General features: G+C 39.8%; 1 protein-coding gene across 7 annotated transcripts in view; it reads left to right on the forward strand.

Annotated features, from left to right (window-relative positions):
* ARID1B (AT-rich interaction domain 1B) overlaps positions 1-27,089 on the forward strand; it is a 318,214-nt gene that overhangs the window by 238,014 nt on the left and 53,111 nt on the right. For all 7 annotated transcript variants that reach the window (XM_065732311.1, XM_065732346.1, XM_065732320.1 and 4 more), the window contains 2 exons: positions 10,795-10,974; positions 17,340-17,667. In XM_065732311.1, the coding sequence (XP_065588383.1) occupies positions 10,795-10,974; positions 17,340-17,667 (508 nt within the window). The remainder of the gene's footprint in view (positions 1-10,794; positions 10,975-17,339; positions 17,668-27,089) is intronic.

Consider the following 27,089-nt stretch of genomic DNA (forward strand, 5'->3'; position numbering starts at 1 on the left):
TTTTCAGTCATGCTTTCCCATTCTGTTTTTCCTTCTTTCTGTTGTTGACATGATCTAGCTTTTGAGGATTGTTGTACAGTTATACACTTTATTAAAAATCTATCCCAAACATGGATAGGGAGTAAGAAACTACAGGCTTGTAGTAGCACACATTACTCTAAGCAAAACTAGAATCTTTTTGATACAAGTCCTTGTAAGCTTTATCCTTAGATCTAGACCTTATTTAGAATTAGATCTTCACAGAAGTGATATTTATCAGTAGCTACAACGTTGTAAATTTAAATAGCTTTTTTGGCAGCTGAGATGTTATCCAGCTAGAGGTAGTAACAGATGGGATGTGATCAGGCATTTTGATGTTCTCTTTGTGCTTCCCTATAAACGCTAAGTAGAATCTGAATTTCTGTAACTACAATTTCCTAATTTGCCCATTAGATTTCATATAGGTGTTTTTATCCCTTTTAACTGTTTTGTGGGCACGCTTATTTGTACATGGTCATCACATAAATTCATGGTCATCACAAATATTCTTCTAGCAAAATATAAATGTGTTTGCTTGCACAGAGGACACAGAATACCAATCCAGTATTTTGCCCCAATTCATGATCAGATTTACATTTTAATACTGGCATTTGATGTAGAGATTCTTTTTTTCCTGAAATCTATTTTCTTCTTCAAAAAAGAAACTGGAAGGAAGAAAATAGATCAAACAATTGTTATTACAACGGAAAAGTTACTACAGATTGCTTTTAGATCTTAAGAAGACTTTTTCCCTGAGAATACATTTTTTGCTCTCATTTGGGGATTTGGGATCTATTCAGAGCACTGAGGAGCTACGGAATAAAATGATTCTTGTCATTAAAATTCTTCTGCTTGCCATGTTAACGACACCACTTAAGGTTAAATCAGACTTGGTAATAAGTTTACTTGATGTAGGCTGAAGTGTTTCAGGCTCTTAAAAAAGGTGCTTGAGACATGCACTGAGTGCAAAGCCACAGGTATGTTTGAGTGCCTCTTCTGCACGTAGTGTTCTCCAAGTGGGTCAGTGCAGGGAAGCTGAGCTCCGGCTGGCATGCAGGAATATCGTGCTGGGTTGGGAGAAAATGCCATGCCTGTAAAACTAGAGCTAGGTGAATTGCACCCTGAACAGCCAGAGGAGAGGTTCATGTAAGGAAGAAGAGCAGGCTACAGTTGAAGCTGTCACACATCTTTAGAAGGAATTATTTTGTTACAAGGTTAGCTGTGTAAAACATCTCTTTAATCGCAAGTGACGTGACAGACCAAATCAGCACTTCCATCCCCACTTCTGCTAGAGGATGCACAGAAACATGCAGAGTAGATCTGTCTGTGAAGGCAGAGCCATGCTCTGAGCCATGCAGTAAGCTTCTTCAGTGTCTCAAAAAGTTACGATCTCAGTTCAGTGAGCACTAAATTTATCATCAGTCTTTGAAAGGATCCAGCCATCGCTGTTTTTTTACTACTGCTTTTTTTTATTAATTTGATTGTAAACATCTTGATACCATAAGTTGAGTGTAAAAATGTCATTTAATTTTCCTTTGATTCAAAATGTTTTGTTGGTCTGATGAGCAGGGTTTTGTGTTTCTGATTTGTTTTGGTTTTTTTTGCTATAAACACACTATTCTTCTTTGCTATTTTTGTTGCAGTAGCACCCAGGAGCCCCATTTTTGTACCTGTTGCATTGTACTATACCACGTACCAGTGCACAGCAGAAAGCTTACAATACATCTGCCTTACAATGAGTAATGGAAATCCTTCAAATAAAAGGTTACTGATGCTCACACTGAGCTATGGGAGAGAATAGTTTAGTGCTGGTTTGTCTCTTGTGCATTGATGGAAGGCATGCTTTTCTTGCTTTGAAAGTATTTGAAATTATACACATTCTGTATATGTGCCAAACTAGGTTAATTCTTAAAGGAATCACTTGCCATTTGAGGATGTCAGTTGTAGCCTGTACTTGGATTTCAGATATACACCAGCCAGAGTCAGTTTGGGATTGATCTGATTAGTTGTGGCGTGCACTAAATATACAGCAGTGTTGGCCATCTGCACGAAGAGCTGCAAGAGGACGGGTATGATTTACATGTGATAAGCGTCTCTGGGAGAAAGCAAAACTGCAGAAGTAGTATTTGAAGGAGATAATATCTATACAATCAAAATCCAGAGTCAGATCTCCCAAGTAAATTTTGTATACTAGCAGCTGGTCATTGCTTTCTTCTTGCTGATGTTAAATCTTGTTATACTTGGGGATGAAATTTATTTCATTTTTTAAACTAAATTGGGGATTCTCTTTTTGAGATTAGGGAGTAGAATTGAATCATCCTGAGAGAGTTTATACAGTTGCTGGCACAGAGACTTCTCAATAGAAAAGTTTCCACTGACTTCATTTGACAGAGTTCAGATTCCCTGCCTCTGGGCTCAGGGAGTGAAATAAGCCGCAAGCAGTCATTGATGGAGGACTTGACAAAGTGTCACTCAGTGTTCCTGTCACCAGGTTTGCTGTAAAGTTGTGAGTGCAGTCCCTGTCCCAGGGATAGCTTCCCATCACGACCTATAAACTCCAAGCTCAGCCTGCTCAATGGCGTCATCACTTCAGGGACACTTTGCTCCCTCTGCACCTAAGTTAACCTTTTTATGGAGCTTCTCTAAAAATAAAGAACTTCTGGTCTAAGGTCCTTTCTGCCTTTTAAAGTTGTAGGGCACTGAGCTGAAATCTATATAATAATGTGTATTAATAGCTAGCTCTAGATAGTTCTTTCCATCCCAAAGGACCCCAAAAGGCTGCAGAATAAACACTCATCAGGGAACAGCTGTAAATCATGGAAGGGAATAATCAGTCAAATCATAACTCATGGTAAAATAAAACTGAGACAAAGACATTTGGGACTGAGGACAACGTGCTGATTTTGTATTTTTGAAAAATATTGTGATTTATTTTACTTGCATACAAAACAGAAATGTGACGTGTATATTTTAGTTGTGTCCACAACATCCATATATATCTCATGGTATTCAGTATATTTACTTCATGAAAAGGAAGATCTGAGTTGAGCTGTGGAACCTTTGAACAGGAGTCTCAGGGGAGGTTAAATTTTTCAAACCTGAAATTTAGACCATTAAGCCTGCAGGCCTTGCACATTACACATTGAAAAATGCTGTTCCTTCTTTGCTCTCCTCCGTGATTTTCATAAGTATGCATGTTATTAGGGAAACTTAGACAAATGTTGATTGTATAAAGCAGGCAGGCTCCTCAGGTTTTTCACCTTGCTGCTCAGATTAATTCCAGCAGCCCAAGATACCCACTGAAATTGAGGATTTGTTTCAAGTTCAGATGTGGGCGGAGGGGGAGCTCGAAGGGTGCTTTTGTACTGCAGTTCACCATTTTCATGATTTTCCAAGCACCATGGTAAAAGCATCTTGCATAAGACATACTACAGTAATAAATTATGTGTAATTTTGCTCTGTTTATCATCTTTGCTCTGTTTATCAACTTCTCCGCAAATGTCTTTCCTTCTCTGCACTTAAAATTTACATCAGAGAACATCAGGCAAGGTTTGCATTAGGAAAGGTTAGATATTTCTTCTCTAGATACCATATGGGTAATCTGTCTGATTCTTCCCCAGATTCTAATTTATCAGTGATAGATTATATGAATTTCAAGGCTAGGCAGTAGCTGAGGGAGGATTAGGGGTGGGAAAAATTTAAACATTATTGCATGCTATACATAGAGAGGGTTTTGTAATATCACAGAAAGAGGCAGGGGAGATTCAGCCAGTTAACCTAATAGCACAGCTGGTAAAACACTAGGGGGTCTGGGTTAAAACCTTAGCTAGGTCATTAGTTTCCATCTTCCCCAAAGCTATTCACGTTGTGAAGAGAAGCAGTCAGACAAATAAACAGTAAAGAGACTGTGAGATAGATAGTAAAGCATAATAAGGAAAGATTTTAAAATAAATAAAACTGATCCAGTGCTTTTTCTTATTTAAGAAAAAAAATCAATCCTTTTGTGAAAAGGAGAAATAACCTCAGTACCCTTTATGGAAAGCACTCACTTTGCTCAAGTGATGTTTTCCATAACATGTACACAAAAAAACATCTTTGTGGTATAGTTGGGAAGAAACATAGCAGTCATTCTGCAGATACTGGTGGATACCAATGTGATCAGGTACCATAGAGAAGTCATGTTGCTGTTACTCTGATCCAGAGAACTTCAGATGTTTTTAGAAGAGGGAAAACCTTTATGTTTCCTGAAGAAATTGCTCAGTGTGGGAATGAAGACTTTTTTCACAGTAAATCAGGAAATAACAGTGGAAGGATGTTTGGGATTCTTTATAAAATACATTGTGATTGGAGAAAGATGTGAGGATTTTAAAATTGCCTCTAGCTTTTCTGAAAGTAAAAAAAAAAAAAAATCAAGAATGTTGTTAGGTTATTAGAGGTTAAAGAATAAGCATTTAAATTTCTCCCGTGTCATTGTTCTCCATACATTCTTCAGTACCACTATCCTTCAGTTGAATTGCTTCTCACCAGAAGCATTCACTCAGTAGTTGGGGTACTAGCAGAGGGGTAGTGTAATCAGTACCCATGTACTCCCTGTGTCACTGTTGCTGCTTGGAACTTGTCAAACAGTTCCCATGCCAGAGCCATGCAAAAATATTTTATTGTTGGAGTGCTGTAACTTAACTGTGCTAAACAGGATTGAAGTCTTTTTTGTCATCTGTTTGTGAAGGTGTTTTATTGTTTTTTTGCCTATTAACTGGACAGAAATATTGAGAATTAGTATTTACATAATCTAAATGAGGTTTCCATTGCACAGGTTAATCTATCCATGCCATCACCCTGTTGAGTATTTTACTGAGCTGTAGGTTCCAGGCACGACAAATGTAGGCTTTATATGTAGTACTTCCAGCCCTTTATTTTAATAAGGCTACCTTCAAGAAAGTGAGAGCAAGAGCTGAGGAAAGTCAGCTCTTTAATCTTTAATTTGAAGAAATCATGTGCCTGCTTGCTCTGGAAGCTGGTTTTCTTATGCCACCCACATGATTTCACTGGATTTACTTGGGCTGAATTCTGGTACATTGGTCAAATCTTTCCCAGTTTTTTGATTGCTGTTTTTTGTTTAGACTTGCATACGACTTTTGTCTGCTTGGATTTTTTTCCGATATCTAAGCGACCCTCACCGTGTCTTTTCTAATGACCATTACAGTGCCATGACCCTTTTGTGCAGATGCCTGGTTTCATACTCAGGGTCCTGATATCTCAGATTCATGCAACTTTCAATTCCTGTAACTCTTTGTTAGTGATCAAATCTTACACTATTGGGCGTTTCCTCATGGCATTCTCAGGTGCTGAGGACCTGTCTGACTGGGTGCTAACCCAGACATGCTTTACCAGTCCAAAGACCTCCTCAGCTGGGATGCCATCTGAGGTGGGCACTTTAGGGAGTTTCAGGCTGGGTGCATATTCCTGAACATCCTGCTGTCTTGACAGCTTGTTGCATTTTATTATATTCATTGCACTGAATGGTCTTTGCTCAGCTCTGTCCTGCTACTTCCAACACAAGAGTTGTTTACCTATGGACAGTCTGCATTTAGGAGTTGCTGCTTTAGATCATCTCAGTTCTGTTGTGTTCTCTGGTGGAAATCCTGGGATAGTGAATACAACCCATATGGCTGCCTGAGGAAGAAATGTCTGCCAGAAACTGCATCATGGGCGTGCAAACATTTACTCTCTTTCTCCAGGATACTGGACAGTACCTTGCTAACATGTCAAGCATTGGAAATGTTTGCGATTTCCTCCCTGGAAGTTTTTCCTTATAGGTAGCAAAAACAGCTCTCTTATTGCACTTAGGGTTGTTTTGGGGTTTTTTTTTTTGAGCTGACGTGTAGAGATATTGATGATTAGAAGATATGTTTCTTCTTTTCTCACTCCACGATTTCCAGAGTAATAAGGAGGACTAGCTCCTTTAGCATCTGCCCTAGAACAAGAGGGACTTTCCTGTTCCCTACCCTGAAGAATTCCTGAGGTTTTTTTTTTGGTCCCATGCTCTTCTGCCAGCCATTCATTTCTAAAAAGAGCATTAGCCTGATGTACTTTTTTCCTCGCATAAGCTCTTTTTTTTTGCAAAGTACCATGGCAAGTATCTTTCCTCATTTTTTATTTATCGAATGTGTAATTTAATGATGATCTGCTATTGCTGTAAACACCAAAGTTTTCTTGTGCTTAAAATGAGTAAGTGTTCTGTGCTGTTTCCAGGTTTAATTCATTCATAAAAATCAATGAAGTACTCCTGGCTAAATCAAAAGCCCTCTCATTGACTGTGGGTTAAGTGTGTGCCAGTAGCTAGTTACTGTCTATCAGCTGATATGCAATAACTCCTTACTTTGCAGTCACTCCCTTTGTATTTGAGCTCCTGCTTTCCTGGAAGGGCTTTTTCATATTCAAACCAAGATGAAAATATCAGGAAAATCCATTTCAGACTTTACAGCAACAGCCAGCTCATTGTATAGAGTTTTTGTTGTATTCAAAGGTAAAGAGATAGTATTCAGCAGATTATTTTGTATTGGTCATTGTACAGGTGGAATTGAGAGCCTTGGTGCATAATTCACTGTTGTTAATCTCTTTTAAGTATGTATAAGGAAAAAAAAAAACAAGATTTTAGATATTTTGCAGAGGCATCTTATGCTATATTAGCTGTAAGATGTGTGCTACAAGATGCTAGTAATATAAATTACAATGGGTAAATCGTATTTGTCTTTATCAAAGGAGAAAAAACACTTCCATCATAAATATAGTAACTACTACTTAATTGGTGTTATATCCCTGCTTTTTGCTAAAAAGAAAGAAAAATATGATAGAACGCTACCTGTCTGATTTGAAAATTTGTTTGTACTGTTAGAACGTGGGAACACGTGGTAGTTGTAGGAGGGAGCTAATTGTTAATAGTATGTTACTGTAACTAAAAAAAATACGAGGATGACTTTACAATTTCACTTGGGTTTCAATAAAAGAGATGATTTTTTAGCTGTATAAATATAGTATAAAAATAGCTAAAACACGTGAGTACTTTTGGAAGGCCCAGTATATTCATCTACTCCTGAAATAGCTTAGTTTGCTGAATTTTGCTCAAATGTTTTCTCAGTAGGTAATCTCTTGTTGTGATGGCAAGTAAAGCGTCATCTGTAGCTCTTTATCACTAATATTAGAGGAAGGGTGTAGGTTTGTTCAATGATGAGCATGTTGTCATTGCAATTTTTAGAGTCTTAACTCATGGCTGTTTCCTAGCAATTTATTTAGAAAAAGGCAACAACAAAAAACCACCCTGTTGTCATAGGGGCTGACATGTCAGATGCAGACTGGCTGTTTAATCATTCCACTGCCTTTACTCCAGTGCATTTCTAATGCAATCCTACTTCCCTTTTATACAAAAGCAAGCTTTATCTTACATCTAATTTTCTGGAAAGAAAATTTATTTCTGTTTGTATCGGTTATAAAATGAAGTTGAACACTGGGGAAAATGTGTGTAAATAAAGAAAAATGAATGTATGCCAGCTGCTCCCTTTCGTTTCTGATCAAATTTATGGAATTGATGTTGTTTTCTCTTTCTGATGAAAGCATGTTAATGTCTTGACCAGGAACCCTCTTCCTCTCTAAGACATCTGAGCTCTCTGCAAATGCTTGAAGCACTTCAGACTTATGCACTGATCTCTGAAGATCCAAGCTGCTCTCGCTTAGATAAGGATAGACACATCTTTGTTTTAAGGGAATTTCGGTTGCATTAAGACATGATTTTACCTTCTCCATATCACATCTGTAACTGAAATGACTCCTTTCCTTTCTGGAAAGCAGTTGTTACGCATCCTATTTTAAGATCATGTTTCAACATACCACACAGACAATAACAGAAGATAATATGGCACAGATTCCTGCATATCAGGCTTCCTTTATCCTTAATTCTTCCCCTGTTCATGCTGAGAATGTGTCAAAGACGACATTATTTGAGAGCAGTGTCACACCCTTTGGGGTGGTGGCACTTGTGCTTCACGTCAAAAGTTGTTAAGGAGTCTCTTCTGTCGTGTTAATCCAAGTCCCAGAGCTTACCTGCTACATGTTTATTGCAGCATCTCTGTAAACTGAAGTCAGAGGATGAGTTCAGCTATTGTCACACAGTTATCTATGCTGTGTAATTTCTGGCATGATCCAGGGAATGGTTTTGTCCAATGCCAGTGAGTGCTCCATGAGCCACAGCCCAGGCATGAATGAGGCAGCACAAGGGAATACCACAAGAGATGTGGATGAGACTGCCAGGACTGAGTGGGAAAGGTTAGCTGGATGAACACAAGTGTCCCACACCACTCTCTGCCAGGGAGTGGTAGCATGTTTTATTAATGACTGTATAGGTAGGCAGACAAATCACTACAAAGCATCAAAAACAGATTAGAAGTTTCTTGAAGAAGAGGTCATTTGAGTGGAAATACTTATTTCACTCGTTGCTCCAGTCCATTTAGGAGCTGTTCTGACAGCAACAGATCTCGACAAAACTGTTCACTACTAGACTCAATAACCAGCAATTCTTCAGCATCGCAACTGGTAATCATTACTACTCATGCAAGTAGCAGCTTGTTAACGTGTCATCCACCCTTGTTGTGTTAAGCAAAGTACTGCCTGTGATAACTGGGCTGAAAACCCTTTGTCTCTAGAACAGTGTTTGCAAAGTTATCTTACATAGATTTAAAAGATCCATGGTGAACAGAAAACCCTCGCTTCTCAATAGTTACAGGACTAAGTTTGCCATCTTTACATTAAAAAAAACTTAGTGTGACCAGTACAGAATGTTTCATTTAAATGGATCCCGTGAGTGCAATATATATGGGTGTGTATGTGCGTGTCTGGAATGCGAGCATTCATATCACACAGACATGTGATTGTATTAGGTTTTTAAATTAGTTACAGTACTGTCAGAAGCAGACATAGACTTTGTAATAAGATTTGTGTGAGAGTGGAACAAGTTTAAAAATAGAGGGGTCTGTCTCAAAATCAAGCTAAATGGAGAATTTCGTACGAGCTTTTCTTGCAGACATTTGGGGTTTCCCAGCCAACATTTGCTAGCTTTCAAGGCACCATTCCTCATTCAGTTACTTGGCTTACTGCATCCTAGTGCACGTGGTTAGGCTTCCTCCAGAGCAGGTGTCAAGCTCTGACTTAACAGTTCAAGTGTGATCAAGTCAGCTGCCTTTGGGCCTCCACAAGGGTCTCTGTGTGCATTCTGCTAAAACTTACAGTTGTTAGAGGAATTGTTTATAGTTTGAAAGAACTGGGCACAAGGGAGTGTGAGACTATTCTAGTGCCTTTTTTTTTCCTTACAACCTGTGGCACTGAGCTTATTGCCTCTTTGATGAGGTTTGGTGAATAGGAAGTATGTTACAGAACAAAGATTTGTGGAGGGCTCAGAAACTTTTTATATTTCTTTGTACTCAAAGCCTAATTCCTAGTAACATACTCACCACTTTTCATTTGTACAATGTGGAGATACTGTTTATCCCCTTCCCCTGCGTTGTCACTGGTTTACAAACATGGAAGAAGCGACGTGGAGATATCAGGGAAAGTACCTTTCAGCCCTCCACAGTCACAAAGCAGGGTGCCTGGACAAGCCAGGAGGCAGCCAAAAGACAGATTTGTTCCTGCACATTTTCCTGCCTGGCAGCAGCACACTGTACCTCGCACATCCCTGGGCAAGGGTGAGCTGCTGGCTGCTGCACCCCCTGTCAGGCGGCTGTTGTGGAGCCATCTGCAGCCTCAGTATTGTCCTCTGGTACAACCATGTTTTGCTCCACAGAAGTAGATGAAATTTAATGTGTGTAGAGAGCAGCAAAGAAAGCAGTTTTCCTCAAATCAGAAAATAATTTGCTTTCTTTTTGTACATCTTCGTCAGCACTGAGAGCAGCATTAAAACATTTCAGAGCAAAGTATTACAAAACCAACAATCCACCATACATGATTCATGGGCGGGATTTTGCAGCATTTTTCTCATTTTATGGAAACTTTAAAAAAGAAACAAAAAAAAACACAAAACCTTTCTCCTACCTCCCTTTTAATAGGCTTAGTCCTGTTCCTCCTGTTCCCTTATATGTGCTTCCAGATTTTATAGCATTTTAGTAGGTCTCTTCCTGCAGCTTTTGAACCTTAAATTAAATTGAGATTCATTAATACGTTTATGAAAGGGAAAAAAAAGAGAAATCAGTACAGACATACTGGTAACAGAGTGGTAGAAGGACCTAGAGAACAGATACAGATGAAAATGACTTTTTTTCTGGCTTGTTTGGCTAGTCTAAATGGAAATTGTGGCTCCGAATTTTGTGCCGAATGTGTACATTTTGGTAGCAACCTATAATTTTGGAAGTTACAATACTTCTACTGTCAATCATCAGGCAAATTCACTACTATTTTTTAGTTAGTGCTGACAATTGCCATTAACTTTATTTTTCTAAAGATCATTTTAGTTCTAAAATCAGCAGCCATTTGTAACTAAGCATGGCTTTCCATCTTTCTTTTCCCAATAAAAACCTATGAACCTTCTATACAGGTTTTGGATTTTAAGACAGCTTTGCTGACTTTAAGGTGCCTTTACTTCTCTTGCGCAAACAATACAGGTTTTCTGGGTATCTTTTGTTTGCAAAAAGCTAAGGAAGGTTTGGGGATTTTTTTGGTGTGTCAGATTTCTTAAATATAGAACAGTCATCTGAATATTAAATTTTACTTTGGTGCTTTTTTTCCCTTCAGGTTTTATGGCAGGCATACAGAGGAACCCCCAGATGTCACAGTATGGACCTCAACAAACTGGACCTTCCATGTCACCACACCCCTCACCTGGTGGCCAAGTGCATCCTGGAATCGGTAGCTTTCAGCAGAGTAATTCAAGTGGTACTTATGGGCCTCAGATGAGCCAGTATGGACCACAAGGTAAAATTCTTGTTAATACATCTATATATATACACACTCACATATATATATGTAAATTAAAAAAAATTGCGTATGTAAATAGGCAAATAGACAGGTAGGTGTGTGAGTTCTTGAAATGAAAAAGACACGGAAAACCCACACAGAAACACCCTCATTTCCTCCTAAAAAAAAAAAAAAAATCACAGATGAAATTAATTCAGATGTGGAGCTACACGCCGTGAAAGAGGTTGCTTTTGTTATTGGCACCTTCACCTTTGTGTAAAAATTGCATTCATAAATTGGGCAAGGAAATTGCAAATCTGTTGGATTGCCAGGACCATTGTTCAGGAGGCCAAGCATGTCGTATCTGCAGAGTCTGAGTTTGGCCAAGCATTAAAGAAGGGTCACAACACCAATCCCAAAATGGGACTTATTTTCTTAGATAGAATCCCAAAACCAATCTGAGATCGCATAGTGACTGTGAGGGTTAAAGTCTTCTAACAAGCATAATAATACAATAGCTACTATGGGAATATAATATTGAGCACTCATGCATATGGTTTGTGAATTTTAACCAACCTTTCAGACTGAGGAAGACAGTTCCCTTTATTACACCATTTGACAGAGTTGTAGGACTAAAACAAAAATAGAAGAAACAGTTTCTGCCACAGACATTCAATACTTAGAACCTTAAACTTGTCTATTGTTTTGTTTTTAACAGATAACCTTTATAAAGCATACATCTGTTTAGGGCTTTAATGAACTTTAAGTCAGAATATATGAGGGACAGTATTTCTTTAAACATACATCAGTAAGCTCTTCTATTTCAGCACTTCCTACTAATGCTTTCTTACTTAAAATCCTCAAAAAGGATTGGAGCCAGCTGTGGGAAATTCTGTAAGGGCTCCCTGGCTTGCACACGCTAGCAAGGATGGTTATTTTAGTCTCCAGGGTTTCTGAGAACTAGTTCTGTTGTTTGTTTGAAGGGAGTCTTGCTGCCCTGTGCCTTGTTCCTTTCTTTTTCATCTCTGGGTCACATTTGTTTTAGTTGTTTGAGCACAGGGCTACAAGCCAAGATCTCCTGGTTTGTAATTTTGGCTCTGCCTTTTACTCCATCTTTCAGCTTGGGCAAGTAGATTCATTCCTCTGCTTTGCTTTCCTTAACTGTAAGATGGAGCTAGTAATGCCGTATAGCCGTGTGTGAAGATTAATTACCTAACTCCAGTTGACTGGCACTTTCCTTTTATTTGAAAAGCATTTTGTGACCATAAAATGCTGTCCAAGTACTTATTTTTATCTGCACAGAGAGCAACTAGCTTAACTGGTAAAAATCCAGTGGATTTATGATGTGCTATCCTGACTTCCAGCTGTACTGCTGCTGCTGAGATTCCGAACCATGGGAATAGTGGGTGTCAAGTGCAGTAAAACATTAGCCATCCACCCTGATTGAGTGGAGAAGTTTTTGTTCTAAATCAATGCATTTAAGTAACATGCCGAATACTACTTTCTTTTTTGTTTGAGTTCAGCAGTTCTTTTCCTCTCACTGTAGATGAAAGTGCCTATGTAATGATTTTATGGGTCGCGGTCAGGAAGAAACAGCTATTAAAAAAGTGAACTTGAGGGGCAGGAAGAAAATGAGCATCATTGTCATTAACAGGCCATTTCAGAGGGGTCTGCTGAATAGTGTGATGGATGAAAAGCATGCTCTTCTGCCAGCTCTCAGAGAGTACTGGTGATCCCAAGCACTGGTCACGGTAAAATTAGGGCCCTGCAGTATTTAAGCTCCACAGGTAACAAATAGAGCAGAAGGATACTGCTTTTTCACTGGGCTAATGTGACCATTAATAACATATTGGGAGGAGTATGGTGATATTTCAAAGTCATGTATTTACTTGGATTTAAGATTTTAATAGCGTTCTTCATTTTTTATGAAAGTAATCTGTAATTGCATCTCTTAACATACTGTCTTACGAAGCACAATTACATGCCAGCAATGATGAATATATAATAATGTTACTCCATTTGCTTTTTATTGCCGAAATAACAAATATATTAAAAATCACCTGGGATGCAAACTAGTTCTTACATTATTAAACTACAGTAATTGTCAAGGATTCGTTTGCCTTTCTCATTTTGTTCACGTAAGCCTTCCCCTAGAATATTGTGAAGCAGTGGCTACAATGGACAGACCAACTTGTATTTTTATATTTGTCAAATTAGTCTGTGACATTAAGCTTACATGTTGAGTTTAAACATAGCCTAAGTATTCTGTTTCACTATATGCTCAGTCCTGTAAGCCATTTCTTAATGTTGGTAGTGTCTTTCTCTCCAGTGGAACTGCGCGCTGTGGTAAAGATTACACCAGTAAGTTTGGGCTGGAGGAGTCAGCCCACACTTTGCAGGAGCAGAATGATCCATCAAATGCATATAGCTGATTTGTTTTTCATGTGTTTATGTGACACTTATAGATCTGTAAGAGGAAAACGTGCTTGTCCAGGAAGCAATTCCATACTGGGGACCTAGGGCGATGCTGTGAAAGCATTTCCCAGAAAAATAAAAAATGATGTTGGCTGCACTTTTCTGTATGTCTGTGATTTAAAACAGGAGCATACAGCACAGAAAGTTAATTTTAGGTTTTTGTTAACTCCTGGCATTTTCCTGTCCACAAGAATAAAGAGAAACAGAGTGAGCTCTTGAGTTGTTTTTGAAACAGTCTTTCTGTTTTATATTTGGGAAGCATCTAGCTGGTGAGCTCTAACAAAGAAGCTCTGGTCTATGACCCAAGCATTGAACTGCAGAATGTCCCTTAAGCGCTCTCTGAAGAGCAGTCGGACACTGCAGTCAGTTGGGTCTTTTAAGACAGGCAGAGAAAAACTCCCTGCAAATCAGTAAAAGGTGTCAGAAACACATCCCAACTCCCTAACTTTTCCTACTGAATTCAGCAGTAATACTGTTCTGTTTAACAGAGAGATGAACTGCTACTGTATATGTCTGAACCCTAACCTTAAAACTTCACAGCAAGTTAAACCCCCTCATGTAACACAAATGAGTATTTGTACTTTATAACCCTTCATGTTGGAATTAAACTCGTTTCACAGAAGCACTTGCTTCCCTTGATTTCAGGATCCTAGGTTCTAAATGACAGCACCTCAGGGATGAGCTGCCCTAAGTATCCTGACAGTGCAGGCCTCAGAGTCTAGTCCCACCTGTGCTACAGTGTGTGGGGTGAAGATGTGAAGACTTACATTCTAACCACTCCTGCTGAGTGAATGAGTTTCTGAGGAGTTCAGTACAATGTATTTAAATTGTCTGTATCTGCATGGCGGTGAGGGAAACGGCTTAATGGTTAAGTCAACATATAAACAATTCTAAAATGTCTTCAAGATACTATTTTTAATACCACGAATCTGAACTATGTCCCTAAAGCAGAGAGTAAAACTAGCAGGCAGTTCTCACATTTCCTTCTTTTTGGCTTGCCTAGAAATGGCAAGGCATCAGAGCACTTTGTTAAGCAAACCTGGACAGAGTGGACTGAAGTTCAGCAGTAAGCATGAACATCTGTCTTTGGCAGGTTGTTAGCAGGCTTTTTATATTATATCCTTGCTATGCTTCTTCTTCTTTTTTTTTTTTTCCTGATTCCAGTTACCACATTGTTTTTTTCTAGTGGATTTGAGACGCCGTGTTTGTGGGCACAATTCTGCTCCGGCTGGGGGGGGAGCTGGACTCAAAAATCCCTTGAATACGGAGGGGAGGAGTTGTTCAGTGGTATTGTGCAGCCGCTGCTGCCAGGCCTGTACCCACTTGAAAAGTGTGGGCTCTTGGACTTGGCTGCCTGACACGTCCAGCTGATGTGGGCTGGCCTAGCATCTGCTGCATTCATTGTGTTTAATGCTGCATCCATCTGTTTTCTGTCAAAGCCACTGCCAACAAATTACTAATCTATTAGAGAAACACGGAAATAAGATTGCACTCCTCATTCCTGGCAATTCCTCTTGCATTTCGCTTGGCTTTTATTTTGCCTTTTTTTGTGATCTGGGAAAGGTATACAGATAGCTAGTACTTGAGGTATTGAGGAAACGCTTAGGAAAAAAGTACATGGATTCACGGAAAAACATTGGAACTTGTTTTCCATACTGAGAAAATAGCACTTCCCTGTGCTCTTGGATGCATATCCCTGGAGATGAATGATTTGGAGCTATTTTAACTGAGCCACATATTTTTGTGGAGAAGATTCCACTGCTTTTTTTTTTTTTTTCACTGTGTTGTGCTTAGTCTGGAGAAGCCAAAACATGAAAAGAGATTTTTTTTGTCCCAATTCAAAATAGCTTCAAAACAGCAATAGTATTTAGCATTGGTGTTTGCTCCTGCAAGTGTGCTGCTGAACCATACTTTGTAGAGCCAAACTGACAAAACAAATTGGCTTTATGTAAATCGGACTGACAGTAGCTCCCAGTGATTATGGATATCAGGTCTGCTAGTGCAGGGAGTGAATTTGCTTCACTTTGGGGGCAGTGTTTCTAATAGCGTGTACGTAAATGTGCTAACTGGCTGGGTGCAGTCCTTGAGCCTCAGTACGCTCCATCATACTGCATTGCCTTTTTCTTGCAGAAAGAACAGGGAAACGAGCAACATCTGAGTTCTGTGTTGCAGGTTAAACACTGAGCAGAGCAATATGAAACCAGTGAGCCCTTCAGTTTGTGGGCACAGCTGTTGGATTGGAGGTGTGGCTCGAGTAGGTCTCAGCAGACAAAACTCTGGCTGCAAGCAATGGCTTGCTGAACAGAAAACGGTCAGTAGGCAGCAGCCGAGCCTGGAGGAGGAGGAGGAGGAGAAATGACAGGGCGGTCTGAAGTCAGCAAACAGCTGAGTCTGAAGCCTTCCATCCCTATTAAACCACATATCGGAGATCCTTCTGTGAAAAAGCCACACGCACAATTTAGGTTTCTGAAACAGAAGTGAAGTATTGTTCCATTTCCTTGGAAAGCATAGGTCACACATGTTTTTGCTGAAGAGAACTTGTACCAGAGTGAGTCAGTTGCTGGGTTGGGAGGAGGGGAGGATTTGCCAAAGCACAGCAGCAGGAGCATATGAATTAATTATGCATGCATTCAAATGCCAAATGCATATATTTACTTTAAATATAAACAGGAGTTGCATGCCAGCAACTCCTCTGCCTGGTAGCTCAGGCCTGAGGAGAGATGAGGCTGATTTCCACGCTCAGGAAGTCTGCTGCCTGCTGCCTTCACATGAGCGTGGGAATAGCTGGGAGCACTCAGGAAACTGCTCAGCGGCATCCCGCAGGGGGGGAATGGGTCGTGTTTCCACTAAGCTGGATGAGATGGAAATAAAGGCAAGTCAGAACTGATGACCGAAGCAGTGTAATACGATCCATTTCTTAAAATACTTTTCTGTCATATCTTTGCTTTTTTTTTTTTCTTTTCTCATGCTGCTCAAGTTTGTTTCTGAAACAGAATGTCAGATGCTTTTTCTTAGCTTTCAATGTGATAGGAAAGTCAGTACTCACATTATTTAAGCTGCTGCTGCTGCAAGTGGTGCAGTTTGTTTCTGTGACAACAGAGACTGGACTCAGCCAGGTTTTTTTATGCCATCCTCTGTAGTGGAGCACCTGTTTATATTAGCAGCTCTGGGGCACTGGCGATTACTTTTGTATCGTTGGCTTTCCCAGAAGAGGTGCATTGTAAGCTAACCCACCTCCTGCTGGTGGAGCCAGGCTTTGCGCTTAGCAGAGCAGGGAGGAAGAGGGAATGTTCATAGAGGCCTGGAAAGGGGTCGATCTGAAGCATCTCTGGCACAGATGGACAGAATGGCTAGGTGCAAGGATCCAGTGAGTATAACCCATTGCAGAAATTGCAGGAAGATGAAGAATGAGAACATGAAATTACAAAAATAAGGTTCTCTCTTGAGCTTTTGTAATGGGCTTCTTACAAGCCACACATCTCTGCTGCACGAAGCATTTTTTACTGTGTGCTGTGTTGTTAAACCTCTGGAGGCTGTGGTTTTCTGTATTTGCTCTTATCCCATGACAGTTATTAGACAGAAAATGCTTGAGGGTATATGAAAGTCAGGTTCGTGGGTTCGAAGGGTGCTCAGGGGATTTTCTAGGCCAAATTCAAATTAGGGTCAGACATGAGATAAGAGCAGGTTACACAAGGCTTTATCCTGCTCTTGAACACCATCAAGGAGGAAGTCTGAACAACTCTTTGGGTTGCTTGTTCTGTTGTGTGCCTGTCCTCACAGTGAAAAAGCTGTCCTCTGTGGTTCACTTCAATTCACGTGTGTAATTTCTACAGCTACTAACTTCCTAAATAGAAGCAGTTGCTCAAAAGTTTAATGTAATTCAATGTACTTTTTATCATTTTGTTCAGGAAACTACTCCAGACCACCAACATACAGCGGCGTGCCCAACACAAGCTACAGTGGCCCAGGACCTGGTATGGGTATAAATGCCAACAGCCAGATGCATGGACAGGGGCCAAGCCAGCCTTGTGGTACCATGCCTCTCGGACGGATGCCATCAGCTGGGATGCAGAGCAGACCATTTCCTGGAAACATGAGCAGTATGACCCCCAACTCTCCTGGCATGTCTCAGCAAGGAGGCCCTGGGATGGGCCCACCCATGCCAACTGTGAATCGTAAGGCCCAGGAGGCGGCTGCTGCAGTGATGCAGGCTGCTGCAAACTCCGCTCAGGGCAGGTAGGCAACCAGGTGAAAGGAGCTGAAATGGGTGGCAATGTTTTTCTCACCATTTCCGAAGTAACAGTGCTATAGAGGTGCATGTATATGCATTTTAAGACCATATCTAGGAGGAGTTAGGTGCACAGGAAGAATACTTTTCTTTAAACGCAAGGGGAAAGCGTACTGTTTGTTGAATTGCCCTCTCAAAAAGCATCTGTGACAGTGAAAATGACAACTACTTCCGTGTTGGTTCTTGGCATGTAGGCCTAAGGAAAACCCACAAGGTTGTGGTGACATTAGGAGTTGAGAACAAGCCCTGTACATCCTTGAAACTGATGAGCTGTGTATTTCTATTTGATCTCTGGTGGAGAGAAGTCAGTGTATCCTCAGAAGCTTGCTCCTACTGAGGAGTAAGGAAACTTACGAAGCTGCCCATCAGCTCTTGTGGTTACTGCCCAACGTTGTGAGTGGCAGATATGATGGCAGTTCTCTTCTATGGGATGTTCTTGCGCCTATGCAGATATGCAGAGTGGGGGAAGAGGGCAGGCTGAGGGAGGCAGCTGTGGGGAAGAGGCAGGAGTAACAAAAGCAATGTGTAGTTATCTGGAGTTTGTCAGTGCCACTTATTGCATCCATAAAAGAGGACCCGCACATTTAGTCTCTGGGAGTTTGGAGTCACTGTCTGGCTTCTTGTCTCCCCTTCACACTGCATTAACTGCATGTTGCCACTTGCGCGTGGATTTTGGCAAAGACATTTTTCTGTTCATGGCTATTCTTAAGATGACTTAATACTTGTGAAATCATATTTTCTGGGAAATTTTTCAGATGAAGTAATTTCCTCATTTCGCTGGAATGAAATTAATTCCTGGTGTACTTAATATTTCTTTTTTTCTGTTAAGAGAATTTCCATTACATTTCAGATTACACAAAGCTGGTTCCATTGTTCTGTTAAACAAGTTTGTGTGTGTGTTTACTGAGCATCTGGCATTTTATTTATGCATACACATACATGTGCTTATACAGATACAAGTATGGGCAGTCTACAGGAAAGCTGGAGAGGGACTTTTTATAAGGTGTTTTTATACTTTATATAAGTAGTAGCAGAATGAGGGGAAACGGCTTTAAAACGGAAGAGGATAGATTTAGACTAGATGATAAAAAGAAATTCTTTACTGTTGAGGGTGGAGAGACTCTGGAACAGATTGTCCGGCGAGGCAACCCACCCTGGAAGCATTCAGAGCTAGGTTGGATGGGGCTTTGAGCAACATGATCTAAAGGGAGGGGTCCCTGCCTATAAACAGGGAGGTTGGAACTGGATAATCTTAAAGGTCCCTTCCAATCCAAACCATTCTATGATTACTCAATCAAGGACACTGTTTCTGGACACAAGAATTTCTGTGATTCCAGGATGCAATGTAGAAACAAAAATAGGAAGCTAATGTGTCTCTTTATCTGTTGCTTTCTTGTTTTGTAAGCTTGGAAGGCAGGTGGCTTCCAGTGATCAGCGATAGTAAACTTCTAAAGTAGGAACAGTAAATTTAGCATACCTTGTGTTCTTCAGTAAGCATCACTCTGTCTTTAAAGCAGACACTGTTTCTGTAGATACCTGTGAAGCTGAAGGTATCTCTAGCTTATGTTGGCTCTTTCAGTAGATTTGTCTAGTCGGGTATACAGAACTCTGCTTCTGGCTGCCCTGTTAGGCTGCAAGCTGATAGGTCAGGCAGGAAATGTTTGAAATGTTTTAGTTAGTCACTAGAAGGATTTTTAGGAGCACCAAGTATTCAGTCCAAAAAAATCTCTGAAACATAGCTGCATGGTTTTTTTTCAGCAGAGTCCTCCCCACTGTTGTATCTGTAGTGGTATTATAAGTTAGAGCACTGGGAAAATGTTTCTACGCTGGCTTGCTGCTTGCCCATGACCTAGTCTAGCTTCTCCTGAGATTCAGGTTTCATGGAGTTTACCATCATCATGTTACTTCAGTGACAGCTTCCATAGGAAATGTCTAATATCCAGTCTCCTGCTTCCTTCATAGTTATTGACCAGTCTTCATCACCAGTGCTTCATAGCTTCATTTGTGTTGCATTTTTTTCTCATTAATAAGTTTACTCATATATTTGCACATGGAAAAGTGAAAAGCAAAACAAAAAATGAGAATAGAAGTCTACTGGTTCTTCGGTTTAAAAATCAAAAATCAGTGAAATGGGAGAAAACTTGCACCATGCTATTTTCTCTAATTGGAAAGATGTCTGCTGTTATATGCCGAGACACATTAATAGCATCCAACTATTTTATGTCTTGAGTTGATAAGATTCAGCTGTGGAGTTCACAATCAGTTGGGGTTTTGCTACCATAAAATACACCCCTCTATGTATCGTTAAGGGGAAGATGAAATGGATGTGTCAGAGTTGTGGTTACATAGCAGTATTTCTGTACAAGTTGGTTGTGATCTCCTTCAGGGTCAACTTGTTGAATCTGTAGCCAAGTATCAGTAAGGAAAAGTAATTTATCTTCACCTGCTAATCCACAAATCTGTCCTTTACCAACTCAGGATTCTCATGTAGACAGAGAAAACTGTTTTGCCTCTGCTTTGCCAAACTACATTAAGTAGCTGTGTAGAATTAATTTAAATGGCATGCATCAGAATGAAATTGCTTCCACGAGGGCTGAAAATCACTGTTATTTAACCAGGGCTAAATGGTCAAGATGTGTGTCAGCTGGTTTTACCTAGTGTATCATCCTCTGTGCAGACTGACACCATTTTAATTAGGAAAGATAAAAACATGAAAATAGAAGCAGTGGCTGTGGAAGATAGTTGGTTTACACCATTTGAGTTAGCCCTTGACCTCATCAGGAGATGAGTTCTGTATTAAGCTTGGACTACAACTTCAGAATACCTTTCCTGTAACCTAAAATCTTACAGTGTACTAGTATACACCAGCCAGTGTTTCCAAATGAAATTTTACTTATCAGGCGAAAAGAATGAGCAGCTTTTCTTTCAGAAATCTCTTTGTTGAACCAGTAGTATCTGTGGCATCACACTGCCAAAGATATTTATGCTTAGTCTGGCTAACAGTTTACATCAGGAAATGCAAAATAACTAACACACTGTGTTCAAATTCTTATTTTCAAGAAGACAGTCTAAAAGAACTGCAAGGTAGTGTTTTCCATATTGTATCTGTCTCAGTCACAACACACCCATTGACCGATAAGGACTCTATGCTGAAAGCATAATATATCCACTGAACTCCAAGAAGAGACTTCTGATAGCTTATGTGAGCGCTAGCCAGGACACTAGGGCTGGTTTTGCTGCTGGAGGTTACAGCTCAGTGGAGACCTTTGAAAACTAGATGGTATCAAAATACTGTCTGTTAGCACATTATAGTTCTTACAACAATAGATGTATTTATAGTGATAGATAAGTATTTTTGTATGTACAGACCTGCAACACAGCGAGTCTTCAGTAAAAGCAAGCAATTTTAAGCAAACAAGATAGCATTTTCTCGGCTAATGGGAATGTGAAAGGCAGCAGCATTGGCCTATATCCTCACAAAATTCTATCCAGTTCTGAGTTCCTCACTTCATGGATGCCCATCTTGAAACTTCTGGGGACTTTGTTTTCACTGCCTGTGAGCTTTTGTTTACTGCAACAGTGCAGACTTCAGAAAACGTTAAGGTTGATACTTGAAGTCCATAGGCACTTTTGGAGATATATGCTTGACACCATCATTTTCACTGTCTCTTGCCAGCAGGGAGTGTTGTTCAGAGCATGTTTTCTAAGCAACTGAAGATGCAACTGTTGGAGATACAAAAACATAATTGTGAAATAGCAGGGGAGCTTCAGGGAGGTTAGTTCCATTCTAGCTTACACATTCTACTTTTGGTGGTGCAACCATCAATTACCAGTACCTGAACTAATTCCTATAATATGAGTTTTGATGTGCCTACAAGAGGAGCAATCCTATATTTGAACGTGAACTCAGTGTATTCTGCCTTAATATGCTTCTTGGGATTGCATATTCCAATTTCGTAAATTAAAGCAATTATTTTTTTTTTTAAGATTGAATTTAGAATTCAATTTCATTGATTTTAGAGGATACAATTTAGACAGAATACTTTATTAAACTGAGGAATTGGAATCCAGCTTAGATATTTGCAACCTCTGGCCATTTTAAATCCTGGTCTCCAAGTTGCTAAATCTGAGGTACATATTTACATTATTGTTTGCTGCTCCCTACACCACCTGAGAAATGATGTTCAGATTCTGTAGTAATGTACGATGTAACATTGCTTTGACATATTTTTAGGCACTTTCAAATGTGGTTCTGTCTAAACTGCTCAGCAGTTGTTTCAGCGTAATGTGAGCAAAGTGGGCTACAAAGGGGTGAGTAATCATAGGCAGTACATGTCAGTGTGTGTGCTTTCTGAGATTCTTAAACATAAAAACTCAGAAGTTCCAGGGTAGGGTAGGGGAACAAAATTTATAACTTTCAGATTTTTAGTTCTCCTGTTGCTTTACCAGACAAATCCTTAGGAATGCAGAAACCTGGAGAGTCTACTACTCTTAAGTAAGGCTTCCAGAGCCACAGGACTGGCTTTGGCTTGAGCTGTTCTCCTAAATTCAGGAGGAACAGAAGCTTTAGGAATACTATCTAGAATCTATCCTTCAGTCACAGGATCCAAGACCTTCCCTTCTGCACTAGAATTTTCACTTCTAATTTTCTTCAAACAAAAGTAAATATGTGCATATGCTAGAATTACTTTTCCCATGGAGTTCTAGTTAAAAGTAGCATTTAGCAGCAATCCTTTATTTAATTACTCTATGGAAAAAGAGGTGAGTATTTGCTTTTCAGAGTGGCAATTGTTTATTTCTTGGGAGCATATTCTAGTAAATAAAGTCTTGGGGAATACTTGATGATCTAATCCATTTATGCTGTGGATGATTTTAGTTTATAGGAGATGCAGATTTTATGGAAAAGAGCTTCCAAAATTTGAAGGATATAGAAAAAAACAAGCTATGTGTGTTGCCCTTCTAGAATTATTCCCTACATTTTCTGTAAGAACACTGGAAGGACAGACTGCATACAGATGCAATCAGTAGGGGGTTGCAGCTGGGGACCGGGAAGGTGAAGAGAATGGTAGAAAAATCTGTATCAAAGCCCCCCTATCTGGCCACTGCCATAATCTTAAGACCTGTGTAAATTTTTGCTAAATTCCTTCAACAACCTTAACAATTTCTGAGAGAGCGCCATATGTAGGGAGCTTACCTTGTAAGGGAGAGGAGTTCTGGGTTTACTTATAGGAAGTGTGTGCAGTTGTGTATGAATAGCTTTCCATCTTTATTTATAAAGTGAAACTGTAAAATATTTAAGTTACACATGAAACATACAGATGAAATAAGTTTCAGATATTTTTTCTCCAGTGAAAATGCGCACTGTTTTGTCCATTGTTAATGGATAATGAAGCCCATACTGTCTACATTTTATGGTGAATGACAGGTTCCCAGTACATGTTCAAATCAGTGAGAGAAGCTACTGCAGCCTCATCATGGTGAGGTGAAAGGAATATGGATAAGTTTGCGTTCTGTCCCCCAAACTGGTCTGAAACAGCTACAGTGATATTAGAGGATTTCTGTTGCACAGAGAAATGCTGAAAATTAGCATAAATGAGATAAAACATGTATTTTGTCTTCTTTTTAGCCTGTGTGTGTACATCATATGCGCATGCACACTTGCACACATACATAGACTAACCTTCCATCAGCGTTTCTCTACTGCTGTGTATGTATAATTCATACTCCATGTTGCTGGTGCCAGCAAAGCACTTTTTCCATATTATTTTCTCCAACAGCAGGGTAATGCAGCACTTCTGATGGACTAGGAGGTACTGGTGAGGAAATATAGTAATGGACATGGTGCATTAAAATGTCAAAAGGAAAAAGAACAAGGCAGAAATTGCGAATAAATTTTTTAAAAAGAATAATAATATAAATAAAAGACCAAACTCTTTCAGGTATTTCATGTCCCAGATCCTGGCAATTCCTATGCAGCATTTTCCAGTCTAGCCTGATCTTGATACTTTGGGTTTAAAATTCTAATTGTGATTTTAAAAAGCTATAGTTATATAGCAGGAAGACTCGAAGTGCTACTGTAAAACTTCGTGTCTTTGGTCCCTGGAGAGAGCATATATTTTCTATTGTTTTCTCTCTTCCCCTTCAACTCGAGGTGCTGTTCTCTGCTGGGAAGTGCAGTGGAGTGCAGGAAGGTTAAGTACTCATTCAGGTTTCTTTGCTTATTCAAACCAGGCTACTTCTAGATGAAAGGCTGCCAACTGTGAAATCCCCAAAGTAAACGAGGCTAAGATAGGACTGGGAGGCATAATTGGAGCCAATGCTGGGGTGCGTTATCTGTTGCCTTTGAAATAAGCCCCTAGCAGAAAGGTTCTTTCTGCCTAGTCTTTATTTAACATTCGTATACAGTTACTGAGAAGGAATCACTCCTGTTCAAATTCAGCCCATTCCCAGTTCTCAAGTCTCAAAATGTGGGCTATTTCTCCCCCATACCTCACTCCTCCAAAGAGCTCTGATTTCCTTCAGGGATCCTGACTGATCGTATTAAAGTGAGCCCCATCTTGCTTTATGGTAGTGCTTTTTGAATACTCAAGCAATAAATTTCAGTCAGTGAAACTACATTTTGGCTTCCAAAATAATAAAAAATGGCTCCATATAGTTTCAGATGGATGAAGCAGTATTGCTTCTTGGCCGAAGTGACTGCATGGTGATTCTGTGAGCTCTGAGTAGCTGCTGCATTTGCACCACCTGAAGCTGGCTACATTTCAGCAAACAGTGGAACATTTTCTTCTTATGCCAAGTTCGTGTGAGATCTGAGAGGTTAAAGACCAAACATCAGCGATTCCTTCAACTGTAATTTCTAATGGGGTTATTAACCAGTATTGACATTTTTTCTTCAAAAGGACCTATGCCTCTTCCCTCATAATGAGAAATAGTCATTTATATCAAGCTGGTTTTTTATTTATTCTTTTTTTTTAAAGGGGACTTCTTTTTCTCATGTTTTACATTTCAAAGCAGACCCATATTTGGATTTTCATTAAATGTAATAGGAGGAGTAAAGTATAATTTAGCTTGTATGTATTTCCTATATTAAACAGAGAGCTGGAAACCACTCTATTGTTTATTTTTATTTTTTAATGAAGATGCATTATGTAGATCAGCTCAGAATTGCTGATAAAATTCTGTAAGGATAGGAAGAATCTTTACCCGCTGAGCTAACCAAAGCCATTTCTTGTGGGACACTGAGAGAAATATGTTTTTATCTGGAATTTTGTTTCACTAAAAGGTAAATCCATCATTTTGGAGCCCTGGGTGTCACCATGCTGCAGAGCTCATGCAGGCAACCAGTGATTTGGGGATATGTTTTTTTTCTTTTTTGGTTACTCATCAATCAAATAGACTGCTGTATGCTGTTCATGCCATTAGAGATTAACCAGAGACCTCGAATCTTACTGCTTTCCTCCCTTGGAAAGTAACAATTCTTAATTTGTGGAAGTGTATTTGGAAAGAGGGCCAATTTTCAGAATCACAGATGAAATTTTTTGGTCATCTGAAGACTATTCTAATTTGACTGTTATTGTGCCATGATTATTTTTTGCTTGATTCTTTAGGAGAGTTGTTGTCCTCTATAGAAGTACTACTTTACAACAGAGTCGTGCTGTAGTTTATTAACATTCTGCCTTAGAATCAGATGCTACATAGAAATTCTGAACTTAAAAATGTGATCTCTTAGGTGTTAAGAATGGAGGACTTCATTAGTTGTTGTTCTTTTAATATAAAGAATAAAGGAGTACTTTAGCTTGAGTGCTCGTTTTTGGCTGGCAAGAAATGTTAAAGGTTAAAAAAACAGATTTTCACTTTTGTCTGTTTGCCAGAAGATCTACTAGTTTAAATCGCTGCAGTAGTCAGAAGAAAACAGGAGAATAGCCATCTGTTTAATGGGATTCATGAAGAAAGCTTGTGCCATGACCGCCGTGTGTGATTTGGCGCGTATATTGTGCAAGGAAAGGACTGTGACTGAACAGACTTGGATTTCTGTGGAAGTGAGAGACATAAAAAATGTTAGGCGGGTTTTGGGTTTTACAGCAGTTTTAAGCTTTTATGCTGTTTTACAATGGTGATAGTTGAGAAGAAATGAAATAATCTTCAGCAGTGCTGCATGGGGAAATATGAATGCAGAGAGCCCTTAACTCAAGTAATGGAGCTCAGATGGGAGCCCTCTGTTCTAACTGGACATATTAGTAACGTCGTGAGAGTCATGTTAAACAGTATCAGCAGTAAAGGGTTTTTTTGTTTTGTTTTTAACAAGAAACACCACTGCCTCAAACACATTAATTATATACCTGTTGCAGTTGTCACAGTAGGTTTCAGGCATCTCCTGTTCCAAAAATGAAGAAAAGAACCAGCTGAAACTGTACTGACATATGCACCACTTTGCTGCTGTGAAACTGTCTGGAGTGCCAAAATGCCGAGACTGACGGTAATAGTGGTAGTAATAATATTGATAAACACGAAATAGCTCCAGGCTGTTGGGCAAAGATAGGTAAGTGAAAATGTGTCTGCTGGGAAATCCCTTTGGAGAACTTCCTCTCCATGCTGCTGCACATGCACAGTTGCGTTCAGCATGCTGTCAGCCAGATGACATTTACTATGAAAAGATACATTGAGGAGCTGCCATGAAATGATCAGGATTTTATTAGATTTTCAGCTGATTGCCAGCACAGTGAGCTCAGTGGAGCTGAGTGGTGCTCAAAAGCAGTGTGAGAATGTGCCTGAGCATTGCAAGGAGGAGGTGAGAGAGGCAGTGGGAGAAGAATTGCATCCCCAGATGAAAGAGCAGGGAGCATTGGAGTGAGGCCACACCCAAGGAAATTGGATCCATGAGATACACACTGTGTCCTTAGCTTCCTGCAGCTTTTTAGCACCACGCTTTGGTGACCTCTGGGCTATGAGTGTACTGGGAACATACTTAACCACTTTCAAGTCATCATTCTGGGAGGGAGTTCATAGGGCCTTCCGACTTTTTAATAAAGCTATTTATAACGTGCACAAAAATAGAAGGTACATAGTGAGAGAGTCATATGAGTCATTCCTAACTTTGGTATCTAGTCACACCAGGCTAAAGCACCCTTTGCAGTGCTCTCATTCAGTTTGGCTGCATTATGCAGTACAGAGCTGTTATTATTAGATTTTTTTTTTCTAGAAACCCGGTTTTTGCATACTTTTGCTTGCTGTACACATCCCTCTTTTACCCAGCACGCACTTCTCTTGGACTCAGAAACATATCTCCTTTTAGCTCTGGGATATTCTATCTGATGGGGACTGCATGCCAGCCACTGACCTGAGAGCTGCTGTTTAAATCTGCGTTGTCAGG

Source organism: Cyrtonyx montezumae, unplaced genomic scaffold, assembly GCF_038088225.1.
Source record: "Cyrtonyx montezumae isolate F1298 unplaced genomic scaffold, pur_monq_1.0 scaffold_0, whole genome shotgun sequence".
In the NCBI taxonomy this organism is placed as follows: Eukaryota; Metazoa; Chordata; class Aves; order Galliformes; family Odontophoridae; genus Cyrtonyx; species Cyrtonyx montezumae.